General features: G+C 45.6%; 2 protein-coding genes across 9 annotated transcripts in view; one reads left to right on the top strand and one right to left on the bottom strand.

Annotated features, from left to right (window-relative positions):
• FSD2 (fibronectin type III and SPRY domain containing 2) overlaps positions 1-11,516 on the top strand; it is a 116,158-nt gene extending 104,642 nt beyond the window's left edge. For all 6 annotated transcript variants that reach the window (XM_063925976.1, XM_063925975.1, XM_063925977.1 and 3 more), the window contains one exon: positions 10,310-11,516. In XM_063925976.1, the coding sequence (XP_063782046.1) occupies positions 10,310-10,562 (253 nt within the window). In that variant the 3' untranslated portion in view covers positions 10,563-11,516. The remainder of the gene's footprint in view (positions 1-10,309) is intronic.
• A 5,767-nt stretch (positions 11,517-17,283) lies between these two features.
• PDE8A (phosphodiesterase 8A) overlaps positions 17,284-20,100 on the bottom strand; it is a 462,427-nt gene continuing 459,610 nt past the window's right edge. For all 3 annotated transcript variants that reach the window (XM_063925983.1, XM_063925981.1, XM_063925982.1), the window contains exon 22: positions 17,284-18,740. In XM_063925983.1, coding sequence (XP_063782053.1) covers positions 18,634-18,740 — 107 coding nt within the window. In that variant the 3' untranslated portion in view covers positions 17,284-18,633. The remainder of the gene's footprint in view (positions 18,741-20,100) is intronic.

Consider the following 20,100-nt stretch of genomic DNA (forward strand, 5'->3'; position numbering starts at 1 on the left):
GTAGACAAGATGGGATTTAACCACTTAATTGGCACAAAAAATGTTATTTTTTTTAAATGTGTGAATTAGGTGAGGAACATGCATTTACACTTCTCCACAAAGATTTTATTAGAATTAGAAAGAGAAAAAACAAACTTTTGTTACATTTAAAAAAAAAAAAAAAAATTGTATTTCAAACATTGAACAATAAACATCATGACTGATGCTGATAAGGGGGGGAAAGACGTGGGGTGAGGTAGGGGGGTAACGCTGGGCTGCCCGATCACTGCTGGCTACAGTGATTGGGATGGGAGGGAGGCACAGAGGTTTTTCTGATGATGGCAGGAGGGGGTGACGCTGGGCTGGCTGCAATGATCAGCACAGGGGGAGGAGGCGGGAGGGCAGAGATTCATTGATGCCCAATCACTGCACACAGTGTTCGGGACAGAGGAATGGTTTCCACTGGGTGGGGGGTTGCCGCATCACTGTAGCTAGCAATGATCAGGATACACTGGGTGCAGTGCCGCAAAGAGTGCAGGAGGGCTGGCAGCTCCCCCTGAGTGTGCTCCCTCTCAGATGCGACCATGTCAGGGAAAGCCCAGCCTGGTGTGGCCACATCTGATGCGATCATGCCAGGCAAGTGGTTAACAGAGGTGGGGGTCCATGTGCAGTCTCTGTGTGAGCATCCCCCTCTCTCACCGCTGCATGTCCCGAGTATAATCTGGCAGTATGGCACTATGACTAGTTAATCTGCTATAAATTATTTATAGCACCGGTGCTCACGTCAATGTGTCTTCATAGGAGTGACTGACAGCTATGAATACTAGCACTTTACCAGACAGAAAAAGCTCAAGTTACCCATGTGACATATCACACGTACAATCACATTGAATCACCTGGCTGATGGCTATCAAAATCAAATTGGCATCCCTTTACATTAAGTCAAAATGTATTTCTCAATGGGTGACATCATTACTATGTGGCACAATAATTTACTGTAGGCTCCACATTTGTAACTTTCCATCACTTAATGTATACATATATAAATGTATACCATAATTATAATTTTCAGTTAAATAATAAGTTGTTTATGTTTAGTCTAAAAATAATTAAATATATGTTGGCAGACAAAGCCATAACCTTGCAGGCTGACCTGTTCTTCCACTTCTAGTTATAGGAGAAGAGTATCAGTAGAGCCTACAGATCTTTTTGAGGCTAACTTAATTACTCCTCCATAAACTCCAGTCGGACTTTTCCATTGTGGGATTTGAACTCTGGGCTGCTGCTTCATAGTCACTGACACCAGGGCCGGATTAACAATGGGGCGGGTGGAGCTGCAGCTCCAGGCCCCCCATGAAAATAGGCCCAGACGATGCTATTAAACATTGCTGACAAGAAAAAAAAATATTTTTCTGTCATCAGTGGCCGTCTAAAGCCCTGGCCACCCCTCTCCTAGCAGCCTTCACCCCACTCCGTGCCCACATACACTATAGCGGCACCGGCATATATGTTTTACATGCACTGCAGCCAGCATAGTAGTGCACTCCCTGTGCCTTTTTGCCGGAACCAGTGCTAAGAGCAGAGGCTGGCTGTGGGCGGATCAAAACAGGAGGAGGCAGTCTAGCCCCTCCCTGCCACTTACGTTTCCTCAGTGTCCTTTTACCGCCTCCTCACTGAAGCTGCTGTTGCCGGGGCTCACCGTCACGATCTAGGGACCGGCCCCGGCGTGAAAACTGCAGGGATATCCGCTGTTGCCGCCACCAATGACAGCAGGTACCTGCTACCGCAGAAGGTCACCTGTACGGGGTGAGGTAGGAAGGAGACACTGCTAGCTGTACGGGGTGAGCGAGGAAGGAGGCACTGATGGCTGTACGGGGTGAGATAGGAAGGAGGCACTGATGGCTGTACGGCGTGAGGGAGGAAGGAGGCACTGCTGCCTGTATGGGGGATGGAGAACAGAGGTACACAGTGCCACCTGTACGTGGGGTGGGGTTGGGGACAGGAGGTACACCTGATGCCTGTACTGAAGGGATGGGGGGGTAAGGCATTCCTTTCTCAGACCTCTCTCACACACTTCTCGTGTCTCTCATCTCCCCCTTTTCTCTAACGTCCTAAGTGGATGCTGGGGACTCCGTCAGGACCATGGGGAATAGCGGCTCCGCAGGAGACAGGGCACAAAAAGTAAGCTTTTAGGATCACATGGTGTGTACTGGCTCCTCCCCCTATGACCCTCCTCCAAGCCTCAGTTAGGTTTTTGTGCAATCTAGGTGGCTCTCCTAAAGAGCTGCTTAGAAAAAGTTTTTTAGGTTTTTTATTTTCAGTGAGTCCTGCTGGCAACAGGCTCACTGCATCGAGGGACTTAGGGGAGAGAATTTCAACTCACCTGCGTGCAGGATGGATTGGATTCTTAGGCTACTGGACACCATTAGCTCCAGAGGGAGTCGGAACACAGGTCTCACCCTGGGGTTCGTCCCGGAGCCGCGCCGCCGACCCCCCTTACAGATGCTGAAGATTGAAGGTCCGGAAACAGGCGGCAGAAGGCTCTTCAGTCTTCATGAAGGTAGCGCACAGCACTGCAGCTGTGCGCCATTGTTGTCACTCACTTCACACCAGACGGTCACGGAGGGTGCAGGGCGCTGCTGGGGGCGCCCTGGGCAGCAATATATAATACCTTTTATGGCAAAAGAATACATCACATATAGCCATTAAGGCTATATGTATGTATTTAACCCATGCCAAATGTCTAAAACTCCGGGAGAAAAGCCCGCCGGAATAGGGGGCGGGGCTTATTCTCCTCAGCACACAGCGCCATTTTCCTGCTCAGCTCCGCTGTGAGGAAGGCTCCCAGGACTCTCCCCTGCACTGCACTACAGAAACAGGGTAAAACAGAGAGGGGGGGCATATTTTGGCGATATTTTTATATATTTAAGCGGCTATAAGGAACAACACTTATATAGGGTTGTTCCCATATATATTATAGCGCTTGGGTGTGTGCTGGCAAACTCTCCCTCTGTCTCCCCAAAGGGCTAGTGGGGTCCTGTCTTCGATAAGAGCATTCCCTGTGTGTCTGCTGTGTGTCGGTACGTGTGTGTCGACATGTATGAGGACGATGTTGGCGTGGAGGCAGAGCAATTGCCGATAATGGTGATGTCACCCCCCAGGGAGTCGACACCGGAATGGATGGCTTTGTTTATGGAATTACGTGATAATGTCAGCACATTACAAAAATCAGTTGACGACATGAGACGGCCGGCAAACCAGTTAGTACCTGCCCAGGCGTCTCAGACACCGTCAGGGGCTGTAAAGCGCCCTTTACCTCAGTCGGTCGACACAGACCCAGACACAGACACTGAATCTAGTGTCGACGGTGATGAAACAAACGTATTTTCAAGTAGGGCCACACGTTATATGATCACGGCAATGAAGGAGGCTTTGCATATCTCTGATACTACAAGTACCACAAAAAGGGGTATTATGTGGGGGGTGAAAAAACTACCTGTAGTTTTTCCTGAATCAGAGGAATTAAATGATGTATGTGATGAAGCGTGGGTTAACCCAGATAGAAAAATGCTAATTTCAAAAAAGTTATTAGCATTATACCCTTTCCCGCCAGAGGTTAGGGCGCGCTGGGAAACACCCCCTAGGGTGGATAAGGCGCTCACACGCTTATCGAAACAAGTGGCGTTACCGTCTCCTGATACGGCCGCCCTCAAGGATCCAGCTGATAGGAGGCTGGAAACTACCCTGAAAAGTATATACACTCATACTGGTGTTATACTGCGACCAGCCATCGCCTCAGCCTGGATGTGCAGTGCTGGGGTCGTCTGGTTGGATTCCCTGACTGAAAATATTGATACCCTGGATAGGGACAGTATTTTATTGACTATAGAGCAATTAAAGGATGCTTTCCTTTATATGCGAGATGCGCAGAGAGATATTTGCACTCTGGCATCGAGAGTAAATGCGATGTCCATATCTGCCAGAAGGAGTTTATGGACGCGACAGTGGTCAGGTGATGCGGATTCCAAACGACATATGGAAGTATTGCCGTATAAAGGGGAGGAATTATTTGGCGTCGGTCTATCGGATCTGGTGGCTACGGCAACTGCCGGAAAATCCACTTTTTTACCTCAGACCCCCTCCCAACAGAAAAAGACACCGTCTTTTCAGCCGCAGTCCTTTCGTTCCTATAAGAACAAGCGGACAAAAGGACAGTCATATCTGCCTCGGGGCAGAGGAAGGGGTAAGAGAGGGCAGCAAGCAGCCCCTGCCCAGGAACAGAAGCCCTCCCAGGGTTCTGCAAAGCCCTCAGCATGATGCTGGGGCCTTACAAGCGGACTCTGTACATACAAAAATTCAAGTTCAAGATGGAGTCACTCAGAGCAGTGATAGCGAATCTGGAAGAAGGGGACTTTATGGTGTCCCTGGACATAAAGGACGCTTACCTGCATGTCCCAATTTGCCCTTCACATCAAGGGTACCTCAGGTTCGTGGTGCAAAACTGTCATTATCAGTTTCAGACGCTGCCGTTTGGATTGTCCACGGCACCTCGGGTCTTTACCAAGGTAATGGCCGAAATGATGATCCTTCTACGAAGAAGAGGCGTATTAATTATCCCTTACTTGGACGATCTCCTGATAAGGGCAAGATCCAGAGAACAGCTGGAAGACGGAGTAGCACTAACCCAACTAGTGCTGCAACAACACGGGTGGATTCTGAATTTTCCAAAATCTCAGTTGACCCCGACGACACGTCTGCTGTTCCTGGGAATGATTCTGGACACGGTTCAGAAAAAGGTGTTTCTTCCGGAGGAGAAAGCCAAGGAGTTATCCGAACTTGTCAGGAACCTCCTAAAACCAGGGAAAGTGTCTGTGCATCAATGCACAAGAGTCCTGGGAAAGATGGTGGCTTCTTACGAAGCGATTCCATTCGGCAGATTCCACGCACGAACTTTTCAGTGGGATCTGCTGGACAAATGGTCCGGATCGCATCTGCAGATGCATCAGCGGATAACCTTATCGCCACGGACAAGGGTGTCTCTTCTGTGGTGGTTGCAGAGTGCTCATCTGTTAGAGGGCCGCAGATTCGGCATACAGGACTGGGTCCTGGTGACCACGGATGCCAGTCTGAGAGGCTGGGGAGCGGTCACACAAGGAAGAAACTTCCAGGGAGTATGGTCAAGCCTGGAGATGTCTCTTCACATAAATATACTGGAGCTAAGAGCGATTTACAATGCTCTAAGTCTGGCAAAACCCCTGCTTCAGGGTCAACCGGTGTTGATCCAGTCGGACAACATCACGGCAGTCGCCCACGTAAACAGACAGGGCGGCACAAGAAGCAGGACAGCAATGGCAGAAGCTGCAAGGATTCTTCGCTGGGCGGAAGATCATGTGATAGCACTGTCAGCAGTATTCATTCCGGGAGTGGACAACTGGGAAGCAGACTTCCTCAGCAGACACGATCTACACCCGGGAGAGTGGGGACTTCATCCAGAAGTCTTCCACATGATTGTGAACCGTTGGGAAAAACCAATGGTGGATATGATGGCGTCCCGCCTCAACAAAAAACTGGACAGGTATTGCGCCAGGTCAAGAGATCCTCAGGCAATAGCTGTGGACGCTCTGGTAACACCGTGGGTGTTCCAGTCAGTGTATGTGTTCCCTCCTCTGCCTCTCATACCAAAAGTACTGAGAATTATACGGCAAAAGGGAGTAAGAACGATACTAGTGGCTCCGGATTGGCCAAGAAGAACTTGGTACCCGGAACTTCAAGAGATGCTCACGGAGGATCCGTGGCCTCTACCTCTAAGACGGGACCTGCTTCAGCAGGGACCGTGTCTATTCCAAGACTTACCGCGGCTGCGTTTGACGGCATGGCGGTTGAACGCCGAATTCTAAAGGAAAAAGGCATTCCAGAAGAGGTCATTCCTACACTGGTAAAGGCCAGGAAGGAGGTGACTGCACAACATTATCACCGCATTTGGAGGAAATATGTTGCGTGGTGTGAGGCCAGGAAGGCCCCCACGGAGGAATTTCAACTGGGTCGATTCCTACATTTCCTGCAAACAGGATTGTCTATGGGCCTCAAATTGGGGTCCATTAAGGTTCAAATTTCGGCCCTGTCGATTTTCTTCCAGAAAGAATTGGCTTCAGTTCCTGAAGTCCAGACTTTTGTAAAAGGAGTACTACATATACAGCCCGCGGTTGTGCCCCCAGTGGCACCGTGGGATCTTAATGTAGTCTTGGATTTTCTAAAATCCCATTGGTTTGAGCCGCTCAAATCGGTGGAGATGAAGTATCTTACATGGAAAGTAACCATGCTACTGGCCCTGGCTTCAGCCAGGAGAGTATCAGAATTGGCGGCTTTATCATATAAGAGCCCATATCTGATTTTCCATACGGACAGGGCAGAACTGCGGACGCGTCCTCATTTTCTGCCTAAGGTGGTGTCAGCGTTTCACCTGAACCAGCCTATTGTGGTGCCTGCGGCTACTAACGAGTTGGAGGATTCCAAGTTGTTGGACGTGGTCCGGGCATTGAAAATATATATTTCAAGAACGGCTGGAGTCAGAAAGTCTGACTCACTGCTTATATTGTATGCACCCAACAAGATGGGTGCTCCTGCTTCTAAGCAGACGATTGCTCGTTGGATTTGTAGCACAATTCAACTTGCACATTCTGTGGCAGGCTTGCCACAACCTAAATCTGTCAAGGCCCATTCCACAAGGAAAGTGGGCTCATCCTGGGCGGCTGCCCGGGGAGTCTCGGCATTACAACTCTGCCGAGCTGCTACTTGGTCAGGGGCAAACACGTTTGCAAAATTCTACAAATTTGATACCCTGGCTGAGGAGGACCTTGAGTTCTCTCATTCGGTGCTGCAGAGTCATCCGCACTCTCCCGCCCGTTTGGGAGCTTTGGTATAATCCCCATGGTCCTGACGGAGTCCCCAGCATCCACTTAGGACGTTAGAGAAAATAAGAATTTACTTACCGATAATTCTATTTCTCGTAGTCCGTAGTGGATGCTGGGCGCCCATCCCAAGTGCGGATTGTCTGCAATACTTGTACATAGTTATTGTTACAAAAAAATCGGGTTGTTATTTGTTGTGAGCCGTCTGTTCAGAGGCTCCTACGTTTGTCATACTGTTAACTGGGTTCAGATCACAAGTTATACGGTGTGATTGGTGTGGCTGGTATGAGTCTTACCCGGGGTTCAATATTCTTCCTTATTGTGTGCGCTCGTCCGGGCACAGTACCTAACTGAGGCTTGGAGGAGGGTCATAGGGGGAGGAGCCAGTACACACCATGTGATCCTAAAAGCTTACTTTTTGTGCCCTGTCTCCTGCGGAGCCGCTATTCCCCATGGTCCTGACGGAGTCCCCAGCATCCACTACGGACTACGAGAAATAGAATTATCGGTAAGTAAATTCTTATTTTCTGTGTGTGCCTCTCTCTGCCCCCCTCTCCCTGTCTGTCTCCCTCCTTCTCTTTGTCACCCCTTCTCTCTCTCTCTCTCTCTCTCTCTGTGTCTCCCCCCTTCTCTCTGTATCCCTCCTCTCGCTCTCTCCCCCTTCACTCACTCTCTCTCTATGCCTCACCCCTTCTGCCCCTCCCTCTCTCTCCCTCCCTCTCTCTCCCTCTCTATGCCTCTCCCCTTCTGCCCCTCCCTCTCTCTCCCACCCACCCTTCTCTCTCTCCCTCTCTCTCCCCTCTCTCTCTCTCTCCCTCTCTCTCCTCTCTCTCTCTCTCTCTCTCTCCCTTCTATCTTACTGTGTCCCCCTTCTCACTTTCTGTTTCCAATCTTCTCTCTCTCTCTCTCTCTCTCTCTCTCTCTCTCTCTCTCTCTCCCCATTTCCCCCCTTTCCATCATCTCTCTCTATCTCCCCCCATCTTTCTCTCTCTGTCTCCTTCCTTATCTCTCTTTCTCCCCCTTCCCTCCTTCTCTCTGTCTCCCCCTTGTCCTTCTCTTTCTCTCCTCATTCTCTCTCTCTCTCCCTTCTCTCTCCCCTTCTCTCTCTCTCCTCTTCTCTCTCTTCCTCCTCTCACTCTCTCTTCCTCCTCTCACTCTCTCTTCCTCCTCTCACTCTCTCCGCTTTCTCTCTCACCTTTCGATCTTTCTTTCTCTCTCTCTCTCTCCCCCTCTCCCTTCTCGCTTGCTCTCGCTCTCTGTCTCCCACTCCTCTCTTTCACTCCATCTCCCCTTCTCTCTCTCTCTCCATTTCCCCCTTTCTCTCATCTCTCTCTGTCTCCCCCCTTCTTTCTCTCTCTGTCTCCTTCCTTATCTCTCTGTTTCCCCCTTGTCCTTCTCTCTGTCTCCTCATACGCTCTCCCTGTCTCCCCCCTTCTCTCTCTCTCTTCTCTCTCTCCCCTTCTCTCTCTCTCTCCCCCCTTTTCTGTCTCTCTCTCTCCCCCTTCTCTCTCTCTCTCCCCCTTCTCTCTCTCTATCCCTCTCTCTCTCTCCCCCCTTCTCTCCCCCCCTTTTCTCTCTCTCCCCCCTTCTCTCTCTCTCTTCCTCCTCTCACTCTCTCTGTCTCCCCCCTTCTTGCTCTCACTCACCTTTCGATCTTTCTCTCTCATCCCCCTCTCCCTTCTCGCTTGCTCTCGCTCTGTCTCCCACTCTTCTCTCTCTCACTCTGTCTCCCCTTCTCTCTCTCTCCCCTTCTATTATATTTCTTCTATTTCTTTGTCTCCCACCCTCTCTCTCTCTTTTGTCTCCCCCTTTCTCTGTGTGTGGGTGTGTCACCCACCCTTCTTTCTCTCTGTCTACCCCTTTCTCTCTCTCACTCTTACACTTCTCGTGCTCTCTGTGCCCCTTCCCCCCTTCTCTCTCTCCCCTTTCCCTAATGTAAGTATGCCAGATAGGGTTAGGGTTAGGCTGCATGTGGGGAGAGTTAGGGTTAGGCTGAGGGAGGGTTAGGGAGAAAGTAAGGGGTTGAATTAGTTTACATACCAAGAAGTGTTGGGATTCTGACTGTTGGGATGCCACTGTTGGTATTCTGACCACCGGCATCCTCACGGTTGAATCCCGTACCCAACCCATAAAGGGGCACATATATGCATATGCACATACAGACATACAGAAGCACATACAGTCAGGGGCACATACGGACATGTTGCTCGGGGGTAGGTGCGACAAGGGGGTGGATCCCAGTGGCGGTAGTGATGGGCGGAGGTGCATGTGCATGCGATGTACTCAATTATTGAATTGCGAATTTGGCCGACATTATCACACTACATACGCGTCGTCAGATGTGGATGGTGATAAATCGGCCCCATAGCCAAATACACAGGCATAGGAACATATGGACATAGGGGAGCACATATGACATAATGACACTGCCGCAAAACTGGTAACACCCTCTGGTGGCACACAATAGGCCCTTCAGCAATTTCAGCTCCAGGCCTATGTGGACCTTAATCTGGCACTGACTGACACTACCAATGAGCTATCTCTTCAACTAGTATAGAATACGTGACATCATTAGTACATGACAGAGTTTCACAAACTCCGACACTAGAGTCCAGGTTATAAGGATAGCCATGCTTGAGTCCAGATAGTTAAATCAAATGGATTGTAATGGCAGAGCTTGGGAAACTCTGGTGCATGAAACAACCAATTGCCAAAGGTTTTACAACAGCTGTATTGATAATACAGGTTATGTGTGTATCTTGATATATATCCTATATAAAAAGGTGGAAATTCAAATGTTTTGCATGCCGGCGGCCACTAGATGGCGCCTAACGGAGCAATTCAAGTGTTAGTCTGTTTGGGCACGCACAGCCACTGGCGCTGACATTATTGTTCTGTCGTTCCGTAATTTTATTGGGCTGGTAACTAGTATGCAAACTGTATATCTATCTACCTATATACATATATAAAATATATATATGTGGTAACTATGAAATAAAATGGACATTTAGGGGGGAATTCAAATGTCATTGCAGGTCCCCACCCGCCAGCAGCTATTCAAATGTTGCTGCCAATGGGAGTGAGACCTTCATCTCGGAACGTTACCACCGGGGGTAGCAAGCTGAAATACATAAAGTAACCTGTTCGGGCGCCCAAATGGGACTTTTCAAATTGCGCCCATTAGTTTAGTCGGGATTTGCCGCTTTGCGCAGCGAAACCTGACTGAAATGGGTGTGATCAGCGCAAAAACAGGGGACAATTCAAAATTGCGCCGTGATCGCCCGTCACTCGCGCTTAAACAATTGAATTCCCCCCTTACATTAACATTTTATTTAATTTAATATATTTTGAAATATAGAAATTCAATTGTAAAATCCACCTTTGTTGTGTTGCTTTTATTAACTGGAAGTATGTATCCACAGGCACAAATATGAGTTTTTGCATTGCGGAGTGTCTCCAGATATTCGGATAACCATACCGCCATTGAGGATTGGAATTTTGCTCGATTATGATTGTGAAAGAATTTCTTTTTTCAACATGAACATTCATCAGCACCTCTACACATTTGAATGTCATTTTCGGCATTTAGTGCATCCATGTTTTGCTCTGGAGAAACCAGGATATTTAAAGATACATAATGGTATTCCATTACCTCAAACACTAATTTCGTCCTAAAAATGCGATTCACATTAACCTAAAACACTGTACGATTGTGTACGTACAATAATGAGGAGATGGCGGTTGTTGTGGGAAGTCCTCTCCGTCTGTCTGGATCTGAGCACCAAGTGACCAGACTACTGTGATAATAAATGAAAGCATTGATTTAGGGCCTAATTCAGACCCTGACGCTGATGTGCTAAAATCGATATAAAGCTATTTTTGCACATCTGCTCATGCGCATACGCCGGTACGTGCCTGTACAAGCTCCTAAACTGTGTTGTCTTCGAGACCTGGAGGGGGGCAGGAACAGTGCATTGACACCGCGTTTTGTGGTCATTGACGCTCTGTTTAAGTGGCGCAGTCCAGACAACAGAGGCGTGTCCGGACCGTTGCTGGGGCGGGCCGCGGCAGCTGCGTGATGTCACACACAGCCGCTGCGACCCTTAACATGATGGGTAGCTGTCTGCTTTCGCAGCTAGGCTGCACAGGCAGAGGGCTACACAAAACATGCAAAAGCATCGCCATCGTTTGATGCGTTCGTGTGACTGCGGGGTGGGGTGGGGGCTGGATCCGGCATTCGGAGTGGACTTGCCCTGTGCAGGGTGTCCCCCCCATATGTCAAAGAATTAGTTTGAAGTGATTCAACTCAATAGGACGTTTTTGTATGTAAAGTAGATTCTAGTGATGTTTGTTTGTAGGAATCTGCCTGCATGGAAAACCGTTATTTTGTTTGATGTAAAAAAGCTAATAATAGTAACCTCAATGTGTCACTCATTGTAATAAATCCAATCAGGATATTAGTAATTTACCACTTTAACGTTTGAATAACTGTGTTATACATGTTACTAGTAACATTAGCCCCCTGATACATGCATATATAGTAATTCACAGTCACAGTTAAATAGCCTTGTAAATTGTTTTTGTCTAAAGGAAAAAATAAATGTTAGCAGACAAAGTAGGTCAGATGTCTCCTCTTTGTAGTCTGACTCTGTTCTTCTGCCGCCTTCTATAGGAGGATAGTATCAGTAGAGTCTACACATCTTGCAAGACTTACTTTCTTACTCCTCCATATACTCAATGTGGAATTCTACAGAAACTCCCTTGTGGGATTTGAACTCAGGGCTGCTGCTTCCCAGTCACTGACACTACCAATGAGCTAACTCTTCAGCTCCTATTGTCAGAGGAGACAATACACATCACATACATGCTTGCTATCCTGGAAGAAAATAGAATGTTTAGTCAACATTGGATAGATTGTCCAACTTTATTGCAGAATTTATAGTCTGTCTACTGTATAGGATTTAAGGAACACAAAATGTACGTGGTAATATAACCAATTTTACTAGGAAGAGATCTGATCTGTAGTTTCCCCACTTATAAATTAACTAAATCAAAATGTGCTTACTTAGGGCCTTATTCAGATTGGGTGGGAGATGCGATGCGATTGCATTCTCCTGATCCGCAGGCCTGTTCTGCGTGTGTGCCGGCCAGGAGATACGATTGCATCGCATTAATGTGAACGCCTCTGCCTTATTGACAGGCAGAGGTGTTCGCGGGGTGACAAGGCAGCGTTGTGGGGTGTGGCGTCGGGTATGTGGGCGGGTCCAGGCCGTTTTCGTGGCGGCCACTGTGATGGAAAAAATGGCCAACCTGCGCCTGCCTTCGCAGCCAGGAGACTTCATTTATGTTATGGGACCAGCGTCGCATCGCTGGCGACCATTAGCATGCTGGGCGGCCTTGCTCTGTGCTGGGTGGCCCCCAGTATCTGATTGTTAGCAGTTGCAATTTTGCTAAATTAGCAAAGCTGCAACTGAAGCTGAAAGTCTTTAGGCCCAAATGTATTAAGCCTTAAAAAGTGATAAGGTGGAGACGGATAACGAGAGATAAATGACCAGCCAACCAGCTCCTGTCATTTTTCAAACACAGCCGGTAACATTGCCGTCCAGTCCAAGTTAATTCAGTCAAAGGGGGTAATTTAATTATTGTTGCAGTGCTAGGCTGCACACATATAAGCCAGTTACAGGGCCTGATTCTGAGATGCACGCTCGCAGAAGCTTTACAAATGCAATCCATAGCAATGCAAATGCAGTAGAAGGCCTCAGCTTACTCAGGCTGGCTGTTGCAGGGCGGTTTGTGAGGCCAAGGGAACCTCGTCTTGCGACACAGTCCTTGGCTTCGCTATTCCTGGAAAACAGGGCAACACGTCCCTGTTTCAGCCGATGCCGGACGCCCTCACCTCCATTCCTCCAACCAAATGCCTCTGCCTGTCAATCGAGTAGAGGCGTTTGCAATCCTGCAATGCAATCACAGGACCCGTTCTGCGCAGTTTCTCGATAATCGTGAAATTGCAGAGAGGATCGCAGAAGTGATCCAAGCTGAATTAGCCCCAGTATGTGAAAATATGCAGATATTGCAGCCATTAAGATTTGTATTGAGACGCCCACTTGCAGCTTAGCACATCCCAACGGCTGTGTAGAAAGACGCAGCATTCGTCCCAGATGAGTTGATTATTCTCATTCATAGAAACCCTATGGTTACTCAGAATGATGGATGGAACTGAGACACAGGTAGCAGGGAAACAAGGACACAGTCACTGGCTCTGACATGCTTGCGTTTTCTAACCACCCCCGCTACCACTCACAAATAGTACCTAACTGTCACTCAATCTGTGTCCTAATCCTCTCTGCGAGCGACATCACAGAGGCATCAGGAAACATTCGCCACGAGTGTGCAGGGGATCAGTACGTAATCCCGCTGGACGGGATCCCGGCGGTCGAAATCCCGACGCTGGAATCCCGACCACACAATCCCGACAGGGCGGGCTCGCTTTGCTCGCCACGCTGCGGGCACGGTGCCTTGCTACGCTCGGCACACTATTATATTCTCCCTCTATGGGTGTCGTGGACACCCACGGAGGGAGAATATGTCGGGATTCCGGCGTCGGTATTTCGACCGCCGGGATCCCGTCAGGCGGGATGTTGACCGCATCCCGTGTGCAGTAAAAAAAAAAACATCGGCCAGCGATGTAAATATCGGAATAGTGTACATCTTTGAATCAGGCCCACAGTACCTACAACATGGCAAGTTTTCCTGCACACCTCTGTGGGATACGAGGCAAAACGTGCAATATGATGGACTTGACATGCCAGTCAATCATCCTGAACTGAATTCACCAAAACAGTGAGAAATACAATATTAGATTTCTCCTCACTGATTCCGCTGAAGTCTCAGGCACTGGTGCACTATTTTACTGTCCTTGGAATGCTGTATCCACCCTTCCAAAAATGTAGCATTTCTGCTGCATGTTTTTGGGATTAAGAAGGATGGGTCAAAAATCTGAATATACAACATTTGCTGTTACCAATCTATTTTTTGCTTTCTAAAAAATCAGAATCCCATCACAAAGATTGTCTGCAGCCGCAATACATTCAAAGAGGGGTAAAGATAAGAAAACATTAAAAGTCGGTAGAAACATTATGAAATAGTGCTTTATAATGACTTAATAAAACATATAAAAACTAAGATGGTCATAGGATTCATTGCAGCTGAACTAAAAATACATGCTCTATTCCAACTTGGCCATATGAGCATGTAACATGCACCAAAGGAAACAAACAGCTCACAGATTTAGCAGTGACATAATAGGAATGAATGATCTCTAAGGTAAGATAATTTTATGCTACAATAATATTGTAAGGAGTATTGTCGACAGGAACAACAAATATTAGTTTCAGGGTCATTTTAAATAGACTAATGGGCCCTACACACTGATAGATCCGCCGCCGAGCTGCCCGACGGCGGATACGGCCGACCTGGCGGCGGGGGGCAGTAACGGGGGGAGTGAAGTTTCTTCACTCCCCCCGTCATCTGGCTCCATAGCAATGCAGGCAAATATGGACGATCTCGTCCATATTGGCCTGCATGCACAAATGACGGGGCACCAGCGATGAACGAGCGCGGGGCCGTGCATTGTTCATCGCTGGTGCCTCCACACTGCACGATATGAACGAGTTCTCGTTCATTAATGAACGAGAACATTCATATCGTGCAGTATCATCTGCCAGTGTGTAGGGCCCATAAGAGTAGAAGATGATGATTCAGTACCACCATCATCCTTCATTTTCTCTGGGGACTCAGCTACTGTGTCCAGCACTTTTTTGAATAGAAAAAGCTATACAATAAATTGAATAGATTTTTTTTCCCTACTACACTGATTCAAAATGCAGTAAAGTGCTTTTCTCACCAAACAAACTATTTCCACTTTTCCTTTAAGGAAGATACCATTCTTTATTCATGCAGTACCATACCTTGGCATCGATGATATCTGTTCCCATAGAAACTAGTGTAAGGAAAGATCTCATCAATTGTGTCAAGAAATATAGTATTATACTGGAGTATATTTCATTGCACTACTGTGATTCCTTTCTGTGACTGTAAATTTTCTACACAACCAGTGGCTTCGAATAATTACCCTTCACTGCCTACCATACATTTCCTCATGATACACGCTCACAATGTGTTGTGATATAAATAGGAGGGACACATAGCTGTATGTAAATGGACATCAGGAAACAAATGTAAATAAAGTCTTCATTCACTGACTGAAAGGTACCAACAGGGACCGGGAGTACCAGGCCTGAGCGGTGAAGGGGTTCCTGAATGGCAGTGGTGTCCAGAGCAGGCAGCCTAAGAAGGACAGTGCTGATGGCCACTCCTGAGTGGCTGCCGGTCTGCGACCTCCGATTAGCTAGTGGCCAGCTTCAAATTTTAAATGCCGCTGGCTATGTCCCTCTATGGCTGCTTGCTCTGGACTCCTTCTGTGCTGCTGCTGCTGATGTGGTCCTGACACTCTGCAGTCGTGCCTATGGGTGCCACCTGGTGGGGAGGCACAACAGGCCCCCCTGGTCCCGTTCTCCTGGATCAAAATATGGAGGGGTCTTCTAACGGACTGCCCAAACACGACATTTGACGCTTGCTGTGGGCGGTGTATTAATGGAGGAAGGGTGAGTGCAGGGGTTGCTGGGGTGATGATAGTGTGTGATTGGGATTGGGGGGGGGAAGGCTGCCTATTTTGGCAGCCCCAAGCCCCACAATTTCTGATGGCAGCCCTGGGTAACGTTCTAAGAATAACTTTTTACATTATTTTATTTTATTATAAATCTGGAACCTACTTTATATGAATGCTGAGAAAATGATTACTGAAGTACAGTGTTCCATTTTCTCCAAAATGCATGCACCCTTCTTCCCCATATTTAGGGCTCATGCACTTGAAAGATGGGCAAAACGCATGAAAACTTATGTGCACTGAAGACGTGTAATAGTAATGATTACAGGGTAGCACGGGCAGTACAGATGGTGTAATGGTTAGCATTACTGCCTCACAGCACTGAGGTCATGGGTTCAATTCCCACCATGGCCCTAACTGTGAGGAGTTTGTATATTCTCCCCGTACTTGCGTCGGTTTCCTCTCACAATCCAAAAATATACTGGTAGGTTAATTGGCTCCCAACAATATTAACCCTAGTATGAATTTGTGTGCGTGTACATGTGATAGGGACTGTAGATTGTATGCTCCACTGGGGCAGGGACTGATGTGAATTGGCAAATATTCTCTGTAAAGCGCTGTGGAATATGTGTGCGCTATATAAATAACTGCCAATAAATAAAATAAACGTTATCAGGATACCTGAAAACCAAAATATTCCAAAAACTGGAATATTTCGGCACTATAGGTATTCTGTTATCTGGAAAAATCCCATACGCGGAATGCTCCTGGTCCTGAGCATTCCGGATATGGGATATTCGACCTGTACAAAGTGTTTAGAATTCACATTTGAAGTGTTGTGCTTTTACCTACTTATTTTATTGCACTGGTAGCTTCCATTAATGCAATGAGATATTTTGCCGCATTCTACAATTTTAACCCTTTATTTAACAAGCAAAATTCCAATGATATCATTTATTATTATTATATTGTGAATTTTTGTTTTTCTGAAACAGCTGATTGGAAGAAAATCACAAATGTAAATGTTGTTTCAGAGCATCATTGTCACAGAAAGGATACAAATATAAACACTACAGCACAGCTATAATACGAAATTCATGTTGCTTGACCACAACATTGGTAAATAAAAGGCTAATTCAATTATAATTTATTGGGTGTGAAAAAGTATTGAAGCCTCGGGTTTTAACTTCTGGGGCTATTCAATGAATGCCTATTTTTCTCGCCTGTTAACAGTCGTAAACCCATAGAGTCTGGGATAAGTTCCCGATCCTATATGTTAACATGGCCATGGCATCTGAGAAAAGTCTATTTATCAGGGATTTTTTTTAAATTATATTTTAAATCCCTGTTAACTGCAGCCTGTGGGCTGCCTACAGGGCTAATTGAATAGCCCTGCTGCTTCAATTAGCCCGTGGTAAATTACCATGGCTAACTGAATTCCCCCCTAAATGTGGTGTTAAAATGTTACTGTGTATAATGGAAAATCTGATGAACCGACTGGGATGCGCGTGGTGTTACTCGCTGATCAGGAATGAAGAAGCTAGGCTTTTGCCATCTCACCAAATGGTGCAAACAATAAATGTGCAATTGTATGAAGCTTAACCTGCTTTAAATCTGATCCTCTGGCAGTCATGCCTAATTGCCAGATGTGCATGGCTGCAGTTAGGTAAGATGGTTAAAATCTTAGTATTATTAACACAAAATTAAATATTAGTAAAAAAATACCAACAGTTGACAATTCTTAAAATATACACTTTATTGTTACTGGTGCTTACTGTGAATGTCTTATTTAATTTGTGAAGGTACATACCTTTCCAAACTGGAGTTAAGTAATACCTTTGCAAAACAAAATAGAGAAGCTACAAAATGTTTAAATATATTTTACCTCTCCCTCCATCTTTGCTGTGGAATGCATTGTAGAAATATTGTAGAAAATAAGGCAGACTTCTGATAGGGAACCAAACTGCAAAATACGGGAGAGGGAAGAGCAAGCACCACCCTCTCCCCTAGGAACCAGTGGAACTTCCAACACATTGCATAGCAACTCCTGGCGCCCACTGGCATCACAGGGTAAAAACAACTGATAGTAAAACCTGGCCATTACCAAATTAAATAGTCTTACATGCCTGTCCTGTGGCACTAAATGCAACTGGATCCTCTGCAACACCATTCAGAATAAGGAACATTTTCAATCAACATAAATCAGTGAGACTTACAGTGCAATACAAATGTGTCATTTGAATAATATTTTTATGAAAATAAAAGGTTTGTACATCAATTAAGGTATAGTAATGACTATGAATCATGTGAATTTGTAACGCATCTAAAGTTGGCTTTGGCTTTTTATTTTTTGTTATTTTTTTTATATAAATTCATAGAAAATATTGAACATCTAATAAAATAAATAAAACATATTTTAATCATAGATGCTAATGATCAAGTTCAAAACTCTTCTGTGTATTTTTCTTTATACAATTTGCTACTAAACAGCCATGAGAAGCTCCCTATCAGTAGAGTGCAGAGGTGAGTGATTGCCCCATCTGTGATATTAAAAAATAGAGTAGATCTATTTTTAGAGATCAAAAACTCCTTGATAAAGAGTGCATTTTAATGTGTTGATTGTTACAACTATAAGTGCTTTAAAAAAAAAGCAGAGTGTTCTCTTAAAAGCTGCGAGACACGAAAGATGATTTCCTTCACTTGCAAATTTCAGTTTGTTTTTTTGTTTTCTTTGAGCGATCTCTTGGAGAAAACTTTTATCCAAGGTCTCTTCAAGGTTTTCATAAAGGCATGAAGAAAATGAACAGCTATTTTGTGTAGAACCCGTCAGTACTGATATTGCAGCAATCCAGTGTAATTTAACTTGTGAGATAAAGTAATGCAAAAGGCTTATTTGTTTTGTGTCTTTAAAGTTTACTGCAGGGTACTGGAGGTAACGCTTGACCTGACAATCCTTGTTACATGAACGTTCTTGTAAGATGAAGAAGCAGGTTTTGGTAACAGTGAATTAACCAAAACTAATCGGACTCCTATTAGGGTGAGCTTCATTGGCTGAGAGGTGTTACTGGGTGCCAGATTTAGCTATTCAGGGGGCGGCCGCAAAGTCTTTAGCTGTCTTTCATCTAGTGATTTCCAATATTTGAAATTGTTATCCATATGTTGCATTAAGTTGGGCAAGTCCGCAAATGCTGTTGGGGAAACAAAAAAAAATTAAATAGAGCTCTAACCATAAAGAATTTTCTTTTAAATTCACTTTAAACCAAGTATAAGGCCAACATTTTATATTACACTAAGAGGGCCTAGCTTCAAATATACACAAGATAACTTGATTTTAAAGAGGAACTATACCCAAAAATATATTATATATTATGTTACATAAGCTATATACACTGTACAGCAAGGCAAGTTTTCCCAAATTCTATCCTCAAGGCACGCTCACAATCAAGGTTTTAAGAATATCCATGCATAAGCACAACTGACTTAATTAGTACAGGTTGAGTATCCCATATCCAAATATTCTGAAATACGCAATAGTCCAATATACGGAATTTTTTGAGTGAGATAGTGAAACCTTTGTTTTCTGATGGCTCAATGTCCACAAACTTTGTTTAATACACAAAGTTATTAAAAATATTGTATTAAATGACTTTCAGGCTGTGTGTATAAGGTGTATATGAAACATAAATGAATTGTATGAATGTACACACACTTTGTTTAATGCGCAATGTTATTAGAAATATTGGCTAAAATGACCATCAGGCTGTGTGTATAAGGTGTATATGTAACATAAATGCATTCTGTGCTTAGACTTAAGTCCCATCTCCATGACATCTCATTATTACCTGTTCCCACTCAAAATTACAGGACTTTACCCGGGCTTCACCCACTCTGTGGAATGCACTCCCACGCACAATAAGACTCTCCTCTAGTCTCCAAACATTTAAATGTTCCCTGAAAACTCACCTCTTCAGACAAGCCTACCAAATTTCAGACCCACACACAACCTTCAATGCTTCCCTATCCAGTTACATCCCCTCTGTACAGTGCACATAACCTCACATTTTGTCTTCCAACATTGCTGGGTGATCATATTATACAACCCATTAAGAACCTAGCAATCTGGGGAACCATTATGTAACAGGTAGCATCTATCCTTGTGTATCTATGCCTATTTCCCTATAGATTGTAAGCTTGCGAGCAGGGCCTTCCTACCTCTATGTCTGTCTGTCTTGCCCAGTTTTGTTCTATAACTGTTGTTCTAATTGTAAAGCGCAGCGGAATATGCTGCGCTATATAAGAAACTGCTAATAAATAAATAATACATAAATTATGGTATGCAATTATTCCAAAATACGGAAAAATCCGATATCCAAAATACTTCTGGTCCCAAGCATTTTAGATATGGGATACTCAACCTGTACCTCAGTCAGTTTAATTTGACCATCTGTGCCCAAGCAATAGAACCTTAAAACCTGTGGTGAGAGAAGCTCGCCACTGGGCCCACAAGGGGACTCACTGCTGATATTCCGGCAGACAGGATACCACTGT

The sequence above is a fragment of the Pseudophryne corroboree genome, chromosome 6 (genome assembly GCF_028390025.1).
Source record: "Pseudophryne corroboree isolate aPseCor3 chromosome 6, aPseCor3.hap2, whole genome shotgun sequence".
Classification (NCBI taxonomy): Eukaryota; Metazoa; Chordata; class Amphibia; order Anura; family Myobatrachidae; genus Pseudophryne; species Pseudophryne corroboree.